Source organism: Ostrinia nubilalis, chromosome 14 (genome assembly GCF_963855985.1).
Source record: "Ostrinia nubilalis chromosome 14, ilOstNubi1.1, whole genome shotgun sequence".
Taxonomy (NCBI): Eukaryota; Metazoa; Arthropoda; class Insecta; order Lepidoptera; family Crambidae; genus Ostrinia; species Ostrinia nubilalis.
The window spans coordinates 14,002,012-14,016,898 of record NC_087101.1 but is presented as its reverse complement, the minus strand read 5'-3'; the positions used below and the strand labels follow the sequence as shown (position 1 = coordinate 14,016,898).

The 14,887-nt window shown below is 35.5% G+C and overlaps 4 protein-coding genes and 1 long non-coding RNA gene across 5 annotated transcripts in view; 3 read left to right on the top strand and 2 right to left on the bottom strand.

The window, feature by feature from the left end:
* The window catches only part of LOC135078232 (uncharacterized), a 154,524-nt gene that overhangs the window by 41,993 nt on the left and 97,644 nt on the right, over positions 1 to 14,887 (top strand). The window lies entirely within an intron of this gene.
* Positions 655 to 2,211, top strand: LOC135078204 (uncharacterized). Its single transcript, XR_010258580.1, has 3 exons — positions 655 to 742; positions 1,073 to 1,181; positions 1,704 to 2,211. It is a non-coding gene; the product is annotated as an uncharacterized LOC135078204 (long non-coding RNA).
* LOC135078240 (general odorant-binding protein 28a-like) lies at positions 4,692 to 6,947 on the bottom strand. The gene is made up of 5 exons (XM_063972841.1): positions 6,882 to 6,947; positions 6,336 to 6,506; positions 5,628 to 5,745; positions 5,194 to 5,279; positions 4,692 to 4,791 (listed from the first exon to the last, which is right to left on the bottom strand). The coding sequence occupies exons 1-5, from the start codon at positions 6,927 to 6,929 to the stop codon at positions 4,762 to 4,764; spliced, it is 453 nt and encodes a 150-aa protein (XP_063828911.1). The 5' UTR covers positions 6,930 to 6,947; the 3' UTR covers positions 4,692 to 4,761.
* Positions 9,223 to 12,618, bottom strand: LOC135078245 (general odorant-binding protein 72-like). Its single transcript, XM_063972845.1, has 5 exons — positions 12,519 to 12,618; positions 10,404 to 10,479; positions 10,030 to 10,118; positions 9,615 to 9,726; positions 9,223 to 9,326 (listed from the first exon to the last, which is right to left on the bottom strand). Exons 1-5 carry the CDS (start codon positions 12,570 to 12,572, stop codon positions 9,238 to 9,240), a joined length of 420 nt encoding a protein of 139 aa, XP_063828915.1. The 5' UTR covers positions 12,573 to 12,618; the 3' UTR covers positions 9,223 to 9,237.
* Positions 13,501 to 14,769, top strand: LOC135078241 (general odorant-binding protein 19a-like). Its single transcript, XM_063972842.1, has 5 exons — positions 13,501 to 13,607; positions 13,771 to 13,846; positions 14,117 to 14,205; positions 14,314 to 14,425; positions 14,639 to 14,769. The coding sequence occupies exons 1-5, from the start codon at positions 13,533 to 13,535 to the stop codon at positions 14,725 to 14,727; spliced, it is 441 nt and encodes a 146-aa protein (XP_063828912.1). The 5' UTR covers positions 13,501 to 13,532; the 3' UTR covers positions 14,728 to 14,769.

Below are 14,887 nucleotides of genomic sequence, written 5' to 3'. Positions count from 1 at the left end.
TGGCTAAAACCGGATAATATTCTTATTATTAATAAATAACTGTCTGAATAATTTTATACAAATTTGGAAAACATAGGGTAATATTTTTGATTGTATACCATAATAGCACCCATATCAATAAGAGCGCTTTCACTGGGCGTTAGTAGCGCTACAGCAGCGCGGCAGCGGCGTTTTTGTAATGTGAAGGCAGGCATCCGCTGTCACATAGTATGAAATTTTCGACAGTTCGCCTGTCGCGCTTTTGTCGCGCTGCTAAATCGCCTAAATGTGAAAGCGCTCTAAGAGCCAAAACACACGATGCTTTGCGGCAACGGTGCGACGCCGGAGCGGTGTCGCTGCGTCGTCTTACATAGAAATTTTACCTGTGGCGGGCACACGAGCGGTTCGGTGCCGCTTCGCGCGATTCTTCGAAATCTTTGCGGTGAAACGCATCGTGTGCTTTGGGCCTAACATCTGCACAAATTTTAGAACACACACTAAATTACATAATAAATAGACTGTATAGATATTAGAATCTCGATCAAGAATAGATGCGCTGTGAAGATATTTTTGTTAGAACACCTAGTCACTTTATTCGTCCGATGCAACTTGAACCTTATATTGATTACTTTAAGCTCTATAACTCTGGTCCATTCCCAAGCAGCACGACAGGCTGTATAGAAGCTGTATTTTAGTTTATTTATATGCCACAGGCTGTATAGTGAGGCTGTACAAGGACTGTATAAGCGCTTATACATCCTCTGTAAGTAAAAATTGGGCCCATTGTTATACAGCCTAATGCGTTATTATAGCTGTATAGTAGCTGTAAATTAAAAAAATTGGCTGTACTATAGCTGTAGAAGAGCTGTAGTATGGTATTGAAGAAAACAATAGGCGTATAGTTATTCTCTTATAAGTTTCTTAAAAAGATAATAGTTCTTCATTGGTTTTTTAAGAAGATTACAAAGTGAAATTTATGAAACAATCGCATCTTTTTAGTTTTTAGTTATGGTGGGCCGCCAATTTACTGTGAAGTTAATAAGTCAAGAATAAATTTTGGACTTTAGGTCACTATCTATCACTATAATTGCAGATTCAACGTGCCGACACATTTTTACTGTGAAATAGTGCATTGTTTTGTGGAAAAATATTCACGCGCCCGCGAAATACTGAAGAATTCAAGAGGAATATTACCAAAACAAGTAAGTAAGTTTATGAATTTGAGGTTAGAATCATAAGATTGTTAAATAATACTGTACAACAGGTACCACTTATAATTTTTTTCTCTGAAAATCATAACTATATCTTCAGCAATACTCAAAATAATGTAAGAAGTCACATTTTCTTTTGTTGTTATTTGTTCGAAAATGGCGACAGATTTCATACAGCCTAAAAGATATCTGGAGAGTATTATAGATCCCGTGGTTTTACTACGCACTTTCTGGATACCATTACACAGCTTTTACCCTTTAATAGCCGTTATAATCGAATATTTTTATTATATAGGCTGTACATCAGTTTTCAGCAAATAAATTATACAGCTCTTTAGGGTTACGTGTTAAAAATGAAAAACCTTCTAGCATATTTCTTATCAATAAGTTTTGCAAACAAGTGACGCTTATTTGAACTATTTTCAAGTTAAACTTTCGGTTAAACTTATAAAATATAAATTTGTTTATTTCGACTTGTACTATCTCATTAATTAATTGTATATGTGATTTCAGGCATTCAGTCAACCAGAAAAGCCGTCAATTTCATCTACAGCAACGTGAGCAACAACATCTACACCAGTAGTTCCAAAATCTGCAGCACAATACGTCATTTAATATGTGGATGAATCTGATGTGGCAGCAACGGTTCCACAGTAAAACACTGATGTAAATCAGATGGAAAATTATCTAAAATTGATTTTAGACAGTCAAATTAATAACCCACAAACAATAAATGCTCTAATGGACAGCCAAAAAAAATGTTTCATAAATTGGCAAGTCTACTGTGCAGATAGAATACGAATTTTCCAAGTGTGACAATACCAAAAACACAGATGTGGTCGCATTGGGTAAAACCAGCAATCCAATCGAAAATGAAGCTTTTGTCATAAAACCAATTGATTCAGTTAATTATGTAACTGTTTTTCTTGTGTATCTAGTAAATAAGTAACTCTTTGATTATTTTTAGTTACTTAAGATATCCACTGATGGATATTTCTATTATGTTTGAAGTGCCATTGAAAACCCGTATAGACTGGTTTTTCAATGAATAAAAATATATTTTCTCAATGACAAGTTTTTTTATTTCTATTTTAAACTGTACTCGTATGTAAAAGGGGGGCTTTTCTAAATCCTCACTTTTATTATCGTATGCCGTTTTTGCTACGGACCCTTCATTAGACGTTGACTGAACTTGCGCTTGACTATAGATTGTTCGATCAATGAATTTGTTCTTTTCAATGTCTTCACATGTATCACTGGTTTTGTTGATGATTAGTTATGTTTTGATATTTTCTTTGAATTTTCCTTTTTACTCCACCACATGTTTTTCTTTTTTTCCACATATTTCTATTCACCACACAACGTTTCTACAAATCAAGGACAACTGTCAGTAATACAGATCAAAGCTGTATTACAGAATTCATTTATTAATATAGTTCTTTAGAATCATATTTGACAGTAGTTATGAAACTATTACACTGACAAGAGTGTACAATTACGCATTAATAATAAGCTTTAGAAAGGAGTTTTAATATACCATTATACAGAAACAAGTATAAAGTGATACCATTTTAAAACTTATAGCTGTAGTAAGAAAGTGATCACATGCAAAATACAGCCACTATGCAGTTTGAAGGATAACATTAGATTGAAGTGTCAAAAAATGCTTAGGGTTTTAAAGTGGAGTTAAAATATTCTATTTTAAAGCCTTAAGTTTACACGGAGTATTTTATAAAAACTTAGTACAGCTTTATCTGTATAATAACGGTTTAATCACTTTTATAAGTAAATAATCTTTTCTTGACACCTTTATAGATCGCCAGTAGAACTCTAAGTTCTAATAGTGCTGTATATTTGATGTCGGCAACGCTTGCGTGCTGCTTGGGTTGTACATCCTGCATAATGTTGACATAAATATCATAAAATTCTACTGTCTGTTGTACACAGAACATAGTCGTAAATAATTTTAAAATACACTTTATCACACACATAATAGATATGAATCTTGTGTAAAATACTTTTCATTATTGTTACAATAGTTAGGTTAGGTACACATAACATTACATATACAATTGCCAAATATAATTTCAAATGCGCTAGGTATATTTTATACTTATGTAGACTTTGAGATATAATGTAGCCTACACTTTATAATTATAATAATTAAGAAGATTCAAACAATATATTGTATTTTATGAGACTCTTTGAATAATCATAATATAAAAAATATGAAATTACCTTGAATATAATCGAATACATAATATTATTTTTATATTTAATATTCCATTAGTTTTCTTACAGTAGCAGTCGAATTAGTACACCTAATTATCGAATATCATAATAATGTAGTTAGGAATTATGTAATTTTTGTGATCTTGTGAAAAACATAACAATTCGAATAAATGTAGTTTACGATAAGTGGAACAACAAGTATTAACGACTAAACTAGTGTATTAAAATGTTAAATTGGCAGCAAAAAGGTCTTTGTGTAGTAATAATATTAAGTGCTATACACACTCTTCAGATAAACTTACAAAAGTGACAGATGTAATTTCGAGTTTCATCGTACGTAAAATACGCTTCGTGAAACGATTTCGAAAATGTAGCTGTCACTAATGTTACTTTGTCTAGACCCCCATATAAATATAAGTCATTCTTCTCAACAATAGAGTTGTCGATCTACTCACAATTATCTGCGGATACGCAGCGGGCTGTGTGTACAGCGCTTTATATCGAGTCAAATCAGTTAAAATCCACATTACTTGTTATTGCACTTAATAACTTAGTAGTAATCTGTAACTTAACCCAAAATTCTATTGTTCCACTCATTCGTTTCGTTTGTAAGGCAAAGTTGTGTTTTGTTTGGACGGGTATTAGCACGTGTGTTGATGTTTCACGTATTATAATGAAACAAGAATATATTTTTTCTAAATCTTATCGTATAGATCGTTTCATCCATAAGCCGCGCCCCACCATTCTTCCGCCAATGTTTGAGTGTCATCGGTACGCGCTATATTATCCATGAGTGCACACGCACACTACAATAATGATGCTCGGATTGCTTGGATCAAACTCCCCGCACCCCGCGCTTCCCTCGACCAAAAATTGGTGGTGCGCGTCTTCGTGGATGAAACGATCTATATTTAATTTTGTTCTCTTTGTGAAGGTATGAGTTGGAAACAACAACCAGCCTACCGCCGATTTAAATTTTGTTTTTTGCCGTTGTCTGATTTTTGGTTTGACACATTTTTCTGTCGATTTGTCAAAACAGTCGCCATTAAAAAACTGTGAACTTTTAGATCTTCCAGGATAGTTAGATATTTTCGAAACGTATTATTTTTGGTTGTATTTTTTTAATGTTAAAATCTTTTGTTACAATATTTAAAATCTCTACATAGTAAATAAAGCACAATAACGTCGCATAATGTATTAGTTGGTAGTTTTGTATTCTTTTGAACACAATTGTTTGTTTTTATAAGGTTAAATAAATAATTATTGCTCATTATGAATGTTTTATTTAATCAAGAACTTATTGTATAATTTATTATGTGGAGCTAAGCGTGTTTTCTTCTTATTGCATTTTTGACAAATCGAAGCCCAGCTGAAAATCATAATAATAAATTAATGATTGAAAAATTATTAATGTTTTCATTATCTATTATATGAAATCGAATTAAGATTCTCAGAAATGCGGTCTGATCGCCATCGCTGCACGCCGGCTGATCTCGTGTGATCGCGTTGGTTTGCCTTTACACAACACATTCGTAGGGAAGAAGGTGACAGTCAGAAAAAGTTATTCCACTAAATATGAAAGGGATCTAAGGCTCTAAGCTATGATGAGCGCCAAGAGTAAAAAATATGTATACCTTATCCCGGATAATATTATGTTTTCACGATTACATCTTTAGGCACTGAAGCTAAGCTTATGTTACTATAATAGCTTCTACAGAAGAGCCTGATAAATTATTTCTACCATTGGTTTTGTGATAGTCTTTGTAATTACCTTAGGAGCGTTGTCAAGGAAGCACTTAGCCAAGTTGTGAGCTCGTTCGCAACCAGCCTCCCCGTCGGACACTGCCTCGTCGTTCACTTAAAAAGAAATAAAAAAATATTTGGCACATAACATTATTTTGAAGTGAACAAAGAATTAATTTTGTGCTAATTCAGCGGGCATATAAAAAAGTGTGCCAAAAATGTCCCCGGCTCAGCATTAGCCGTGACAATGTATGCCACGACGCTAATTTTCAGCTGGGACATTTTGGGCACTGGGCTGGGTGGTAAAAAAATAAAATAAAACAAAAACAAGAAATAAACCCAAATCCTTAGTTAACATGATTAACAAATTTTAAAAATAAAATTACAGTCAAATCAAACAAGAATTTTGATAAAATTAAACAATTGTTTCAATGTGACTCCTCATTTCGTACAGAACATTACCTGTTTTACACAATTCAAATATTTTTTTAGCATTCTCCATCTTAGTCGGGTCGTCTGCGTAATCTCTGTCCGCCATTTTTTTGGCCGTTTCTACATTATATTGTCCTTTTTCATCCATCTGAAGGCAGAATAAAATATTAAAATTCAGATTAATTTTTAAGAGAACACTGGCTAAAATAGTAAAAAAAAAACAAGTTGTATTCCGTTTGATTAATAAAAATGACCCATCTACCTACACGTTACTGCAGCGACTGTTTCAAATAAAAATAAAAAACAGGTTTTAGACGTTCCCTGTTTTTCGAACAAGAGATTCAATACTTGTTCATACGTTTCTATGCATCAGAATAAGCACGCAGATTATTAAAAAAAACATAATGTTAGACTTGTACTTATAACATGAAAAAACATAATATAACATTGTCGGAATGACTGTACCACGGTCGAAAATATTGTGCAAATGCGGGTGGGTAAAGAAAATTGATCGCGCCGGAGCAAACGACGCCGCATCTCTTCAGTCTGCCCGCTACCGCTACCATGACTCGTGCAACTGAGTCGAAACGTCGGGAAGGTAAACCTTAATTTTACCTTGTTTGTGTGTTGCCAAATCGTGTATTAGTGATAATTTAGTAAAAAATGCAGCATAAAAGTTTAAATAAATATTATAAAAATAATTGTCCTAGCAATAACGAAGAAGGATCGTGAACTCACCCATACCACCTTCTTATAGACGCACGCTATAAAGCAGTTAGAGCTTTTCGTGTTAGGCAGATGGAGACTCATCAACATCTGCAGTTCCTTAGCGCTCACGAAGTTACTCTTGGTGCAGTCCAGGGCTTGGCTCAGCAGCCATTGCCGGATTTCTGCTGGAGACCGCGACGCCTGGAGATAAAGTGGAATGAAGTCACCTATTTTAGAGGTATGTGCTACTGATTCTTGCTGTCTTTCATACGTGTTTTTTTAGCTTCAGTATTCTAGAGTTTATAACACTAATTTTTAAAGGTTTAAACCCTTCCAAGTGTGCTAAATGAAATATGTATGTGCGTGTGTCAAAAGTGACTTCTCTACAACAATCCAACGGTTAACGAAGATCTAACTGGCATTTCTCAAAAGTCGATAGTGTTGGATTCTCAACACTTAGGTGCGAGGGTGATTAGTGATCACAAAGGACAGGTAAGTTAATTTCATTTTATTATGTGTAATTGTGGTGTTAATACATAAGTACAAAATGGTTGATACAGTTATTCTATTACTTACGTGAGTTCCAGCAACGATAAACGCCACGAATATTATCTTAAAAATCATTGTAGCAGACGAACGCAGTGAATGGCGATTTTGTGGTGAAATTGTTTTTTATATACCGTTATTATGACTGTCTAATTATGCATGTAATGTTCGTAACGATCGGATTTCGATCCTGAAACTGATTCACATTTAGATAATGATTTCGATAGATAGTTGATCTGGACTTACTAATGGCGGCGTATCATTTAGAGATTTTTATTAAACGACCTTGGCGATACAGAGATACAGTCAATTAGGTATCGTGAGCTTGCTGAATTTAAGTTTTTAACATTATTCACCTAAAAATAGCTACAAAACACTTTTGTGATGCTACTGCTAATGCACCAAGCTAACCACCAACAGGCAAAGATGGCGAGACATCTTTTTTTTTCTTCTGGTCTTTACTCCTGAATCCAATCCATACATAAAGGTAGGTACTACTCCTGACGACTACGACCACTCTGTCAAGAGTGTAACGACTGAGAAGAAGAATATGCTGACTATAAAGTAGGTACCTACGAGTATTTTCAATGTGACTGTTCCTATTGCGAGAAAAATATATTGTTTTTCCTGATCCCAACACACCCTGTCTATTTGCCTAATTGGCAATTGCCCTTAAATAAGTAAGCATACTTAAGTGTAATATTACATGACACCATTTATACCTTTATACCTTGGCGTAAGTACCAAAATATTAGGCAACTCGTTTTCATTACCTTCTCGGTCATCATTAGTGACGATCCGGTGGTTTCGTATAAAGGCTGCAATCATTTTGATACCGACAATAATTTGGCTTTTTCAGGTACTTGGTTATAGCACTATAGTGGTTATAGTAACCACTTATTTGCTATTATCATGATTCAATGTCAGTCCATTGCTGGATATGGTCCTGTTCTTCTGCGTTTACAGTAAAATATGATTGAGTAGCCGCCGAAAAACATACCTACTTAGTGTGGGCAGGGCAGGCTTCTCGATAGGCTAGGTGGATCGACGATCTGATGAAGGCCGTGGATAGTACCTGGATACGGGCAGCGCAGGGCATACATACAACGTTGTACTTATGAAGTATTTCCCTTAAAATTTTATTTTATTTTATTAAAAGCTGATGCATACAAGCGCGCGCGAGTGCGAGTCGTTGTTATGTGTCATCAAAGGTGTCCCTTATACACCATATTGTAATTCTGGCAATTTTTCGTGGAAATCTTTAATATAAAAAGATCGATTTTTCAATCCTCGATAACTCAAAAGTACGCAGAGATAAGTGACATGGTATCTTCGCATGAAATACTCAAAATTACTTGTTTTATAACAAGTGTGATCGGCATCTTGACATCTTTTAAGAATTTCGAAAAATTGACAGAAACGTAATTTCTTCCATACAAAAAATATGTATATATTTTTTTACTACGAAATAGACGTAGTAGGATTGTAATATTTTTTTGCCTTATTAGTTATCATAAAAGTAACCATCAAAAAAAATTTCGTGCTTCTAGCATCAATGTCCATGTTTTATTAAATCGGGATCACTGTGGGCCGGTCGTTGTGGAAATCTCAATCCAACAGTAGACGTTATTTTCTTGACACTTTTGATGTGTGAATGAAATAAAATTCTATGATATTTTTGTCTTCTACGTTTGCAATTTCATACAATGAAATTGCTCTTAATTATACAGGTGTTATACGTGAAACGACACAAATTATAAGTCTGCAGAAAAAACGCGTGTTAATGGACCATTATGGCTGCATAGTGTTTTGCTGGCGGAAGTCTGTGATATTTTAAATATTTTTCTGTTCTCCTGTATAATTATGTTAGTCAGTAATTTTTTCATCACATCAAACATCTACTTCTAGGTAACACCTAGACTAGATTAAGACTATTGGTACATCGACTGCCTCAGGTGGAATTTGAACTATTTATTTTTTATTTAGCAGGCTAATCTCTTCTTTTCTTTCTTGTTTCTTGCGCTGCTTCTTCTCAGCACTGGCCTATTTATTGTCCTGAAGCAGTGGTAGGGTTAATACTGGGACGTGTAAAAGTGCTTTTTAAAGCCTACTTACAGAAATAAATGAGTTTTACTGAGTTTCTGTCTCTGTCGCCTAAGGGTTCCAATCTGTTCGGTGTAGGCCCCGAAATCAAACAAAAAAAAAGTTCGTAGGACCGCGAGAGGCTAACTAAACTCCTGGGTCTATAAAAGTCTTAGTTCAAATGGGAGTCTTTCGTTGGTGCAGTCGGCCTCAGGTGCCTTACAAATCTTTCAGTTGGTTTATCATAAAAGTTCTAGTAAATAGGTGTCACAAAATAAAATAGTTTACGAATGAGTACTTTTTATTATGGGAAAAAGAATATACTTGGGTTGTGATTGTAGATGCACTTGGTGACGTGGAAAGCTGCGTCACACGTGTCTTTGTATGCGTCCGCTGAAAAATAAACATAAATATGTACTTAATAATAACCTTTTTTTTAACCCATTTACGAACATTTTGTGTATTCGATTGGGAGGAAATTGCGAGTATTCGCCAATGCTTGGCAGGCGGGTTGGCGAGCGCAATTTTTTTAAAATAAGTTTTGCACGTAGACGCTGCTGCCCATTCGTGCTACAGGATTTAGTCGCCTCTTACGACACGCCTCCTGTTGGCGGTGGGGAAATGTATTCTTTACGGCCGTTCCCACACGGTTTAAATAAATTCACATAACATAACACTTACGAACTTTTCTGCAAGCTGCTAAAGCCTCTTTGGCTGGTTCCTTCATGTCTTCAGGGAGCAGAAGGTCTACTTGTTTTATAGCTGCTTCGTAGTTTGGTTTGCCGTTTTTTATCTGGAAGGAAATTATTTATGAAAATACGACCTTCTTTGACATCATCAGATAATTTAGTCTTCGCTGCAGGAGCAAGACCCTTAGTAGGTACTTAACTTTGAAAGGAATTAAAATACATTTGCAAAAGTATAGTATGATAAGTAAGTACAACCCAGTCGAGTTAACTGCGCATCTGGCAGCCGTGACGTCACATCGACGCTCTATGGTACGGCACGGGGCGAATGCGAGGTGTGCGGGTAAGTGCGAGGGAATCGCATTCCAGCGCAGTGCGCAGTTAGCTCGATCGGGTTTTAAGGTACAAACCGTGTTAGCCATTTTCATGATGCAGGCCATGTAGCATTTGACTTCCTTTTCGTCTATAAATATGCCGTCATTTAATGGGTCGATCTTTTCTGCAAAAACATCATTAATATCTAAATTACTAATATTCCTGCTGATTCTTTCACTTAAACTTGTGTTAGGAGTAGGTTCATCACAATAGTCCGATGTTCTAAGAGACCTCTCGAATCGTGCAGTTCGCTGCTTAAACCGTCGGGCTACTGTCGCTTAATTGTGTCTACAAAAACTATCACAAACCAATGGAACTAAAATACCCTGTAGAAAATCGGTGGAGTTTATAAAACACAAAATCATGATGCATAAACTTTCAAGTTTTATGTACTTTTAATGATCATTACCATCAGCGGCGTTGTTTTTCGGCTGGCAGGATTTCCTCATCATCTTGCCGGTGTTTTTTATCTGTTTCAAAGTCATCTGAAATAATAGAATTCACTGAATGCTTATGTCACTTTTGTATGAGTAAGTGGGCTAACAAGTCTTGTTAGGAATAATACGGTAGGTAATAATGATCACTGCAGTGTAGGTCACGTAAGTATTTTAATAAGCTAGATGTAATAACTGTTCCATTATCTACTAATTAGAAGCCTGTTCTGCTTTTTCTCAGTACTGGCTCATATTATTGTCCCGAAGCAGTGGTCGAGTTCGTTCGTTCGTTCGTTTCAGCCAAATGACGTCCACTGCTGGACAAAGGCCTCCCCCAAGGTTTTCCATAATGAACGGTCCTGCGCTGCCCGCATCCAGGCTCTTCCCGCGACCTTTACCAGATCGTCAGTCCACCTAGTAGGAGGCCTGCCCACGCTATGTCTTCCAGCCCGTGGTCACCACTCGAGAACTTTCCTGCCCCAACGGTCATCGTATCTACGAGCTATGTGCCCCGCCCACTGCCACTTGATTTTAGCAATTCTGCGAGCTATGTCGGTTACTTTGGTTCTCCTGCAGATCTCCTCATTTCTGATTCGATCACGTAGGGAAACCCCGAGCATAGCCCGCTCCATCGCCCTCAGTGGTCGAGCCCATGTTGCGAATTCATGTCCTGAATGTCTAGTTTCGGAGATTGTTGACAAGTATGTCTACCTCGGACAAACGATTCAGCTACGTAGTAGGTCTAATTTCGAGAAAGAGGTCCATCGTGGAATCCAACTCGGCTGGGCAGCGTTCGGGAAACTACGCAAGATCTTTTCGTCCAAAATACCTCTTTTTTTGACAACCGGGGCGGAAAGACAATCGCACATCTTCCCCCCCCCGTATCATGACATACACCGCAAACTTGCCATGCAGATGCGCCAGTGGGTACTAATGTGCGTGACTTGTGTCACCCCCTGATGCTTGGCACCCGGGGCGGACCGCCCCCACTGCCCCCCCCCTTACGCCGCTAGTGCGAAAGTCTACAACCAATCGATGGCTCCTACGTATACTGGCGTAAGTGAAAAAAGTAAATTTTACAGGAGAGCCATTTTAGTGGCCAGAACCATATTTTTGGGTCATATCTTCTGACCTACTAAAACGAATTTAATGAAATTTCACATTTAGCCTTAACATGTAATGCTTTTGCTACTGCTATTATCAATTTTTATATTTTTCTTATATATTTTGAGATTTTACGCATTGCCCTTTTACGTCGTCACATTTCTATAATTTCATGTATATTGTTCAACGTAAAGAGACTTAAATGACAACGTAAATATAATATTTTAAGCGATTACTCTCTTTATTTATGCATGTAAATATTTTAATTGTTATCATGTGCTATATCAATAATAAATCAGTTAGAAAAAGTTGTTTAATGTATCGTTATTACGTTTTAACGCAAATACGCCCATATACTGTGCTCGAGATTTAGTTAGGTCTTTTAACATAATGTGTCATATTTTTAAAAATTATAAATAACTTGAAAAAATCGAACTGCCTAAGGCGGGAATTGAACCCACGATGCCTTAGGCAGTTAGATTTTTTCAAGTTATTTATAATTGTCAAATTAGTTTGAGATGCGACTCTTAACGCTAAAAATTAAATAACTATATAGTGTGTCATAATTTATAAATAAAACAATTTGCTAAATATTTTCATGGCTTTATTTAAGATTTGGATTATAAAAAATATATATTTATGTAAGCAACTACTCGTATAGATTGACGAATCGTATGATTGGGCTTTATACGTGGCGTAGTTTTGCACATACGCCTATTTGCCTAAAATTTTATTTTGTATCTAATGGAAAAAAAAATTTTTTTCTTACTGACGTTATAGATTAGAGCAAAATGAAATCATTGCTTAAATAATTGGAAAAAGGCGTAAGCGGCAGTTTCGCCTTTATACGTAGGAGCCATCGCAATGTGTGTTTATGATGGACGACATATGGTTCGGAAACTTGGCCTCTCACTATAGGCCATATTATTATACAGAAACTCATAGGGTAGAGTAATGCATTAAAATATTTGTTCGGAAAAACTCACCGCATCACAGGTTGCTAACACCACTAAGTATTTGGCTAATTGTGTAAGAAGCATAATATTATTTTGACTATCGCTCTACTTAACTGTAGGACATGACATGACCCTGATATGCCAGCAAGTTTGGTCATCTCTACCTTTATATATGAGGTTCGACATAATTACAGGAGACGATTCTAAGACGAATGGTTAATCAGTCCATTGGCTATAATAGTGTGTCCAGAATTCACCAGAATGGAAGACCTTCTCAAAATAACGGATATCGTCCCTGTCATCGATGTGTATAAAATACACTATATTTTACTTTGTTATTCGCTTCTGCCTAGTTAGCAAAGATGCTAACCAAGATTTTGGCGTTAGCTGTTCTTGTCGTTTCATCAAAAACATAAATACCTATGAGTTTTCGTAGTAGGGCTGAAAAATGATGGGATTTGATTTCAATATTTCAGGACATACATAATGTTCCCTTTTGGATTGGAAGTCATTTCTTATCTTCTCACGATTCACATGATTATGTGGACACCCTACCTAAAACAGAGTTGCAGTTTAGTGAAATTATACACCTCTAATTGTTAATTATTGACAGCTGTTAAGTTCCTAGTTTTTCATAATTACCCTCGTTATTACGTAAGTAACTTACAAGACAGATCTTTGTGATGTATTTTATAATAAACCAACTAGTCCAGCGGACTTCGTATTGCAAAAAATACGCCTATTTTCATCAGGATTATAGACTTCTAATGGAAGAATTTACCTAACCTAACCTTAGTATTTATTAGGTACTCATTGCTGGTTTATGAATGGACTGCCATGTGACTATGAGTGAAGCCTGAAAGGCTGTATCAGATACTCATTACATTCATAATGAGACGGAATGCTAAGTTATTTAAACGTCAAAATTACGAGTACATTGTAATCAATCAATCTCGTAAACGATAAGTAGGGTATAAAATTAAATCCTTAGACAACATACAAATAGTTTCTTTTAGACTTGACGGTGTTAAACGTTTCATTATAATGGCTGTGAAAAAATCTTTGCTTCTTTGTGAATTACTTTTAGTTCTTATTTTACTGCTTGATACAAGTTTCGGGGTAAGGTTTTAATTGTTGATAATGTGGTTGACTCTACAACTTAAATAAATGCATATTTTTCTAAGATGATTCGGATCCAAATCTCTAGTCAGATTCAAATAAAGTCCTGAAAAAGTTATTTTTTAACTGAAAAATATTAAAATGTTGACCTACCGTATTTTAGATGACAAGGCAGCAACTGAAAAACTCAGGGAAGCTTATGAAAAAGTCTTGCATGCCCAAAAACGATGTCACGGAAGGTAAAATTTTCTTCATTGTAGATTTTGTGTTCCAAAAAATGTACAGTCATATTTGTTTGTTATTTATTATTTTTATTCATATTTTCTTTGATGGCTTAGTTACTTCTTTTTTCTTTGTGGCCAGGGTTGAATGGATTGTATGAACACAGCATGAAAATGACTTGAATATAAATTCATTTGTTTAATTATTACGTCATATTTTAATGAACACGTAGTATGCAAATAAACAATTTGAGTTTGACTTTGAATTTGACCTATCATGTTTTGTAGAGCAAGTGGGTGAGATCGAACAGGGAAAGTTCATAGAAGACCGGAATGTGATGTGTTACATTGCCTGCGTCTACTCTATGACACAAGTCGTAAGTTTTTTTTGTATGATGATTAGTATGATTTTTAAGAATATTTTGCGTTAGTTGACTTTTTCTTGATAGATTTCAGATATTTAACTAATAAAAGTGGCTTTTCAGGTAAAAAATAATAAGTTGAGCTACGAAGCAGTTCTGAAACAGGTGGACATGATGTTCCCGCCTGAAATGAAGGACGCGGTAAAGGCTGCGGCGACGCACTGCAAGGATATTGGTAAGTTTTGGTAACAATATGAAAAATTCAAGGGATTTTGGACTTTACCATAATCATCTTTACCAACATCTTTCATACAACGTTTCACAGAAAGGCTAGATAGGTTAGAATATGTACATTTCGTTCTACGAGTATCCATGGATCGACTTTAAATTTTAGTCTGCGGTCGTCTCTTGTGATTTAATTATACGAGTACGTTGTTTTTTGTTACAGCTAAAAAGTATAAAGATATATGTGAAGCTTCTTACTGGACTGCAAAATGCATGTACGACTTCGATGCTGAAAACTTCGTGTTCCCGTAGACTCTTACTAATATGATTGTTCATGGGAACATTACAACACAGAAGGAAAATTAAAAAATATTTTTTTAGATTAGAATTTAATTCGTAGTAAAAATAGCAAAACTGAATAAGATTTTGTACGAATTCGTAGTTAATCAAATGTGAATTTTAATGCTCTAAA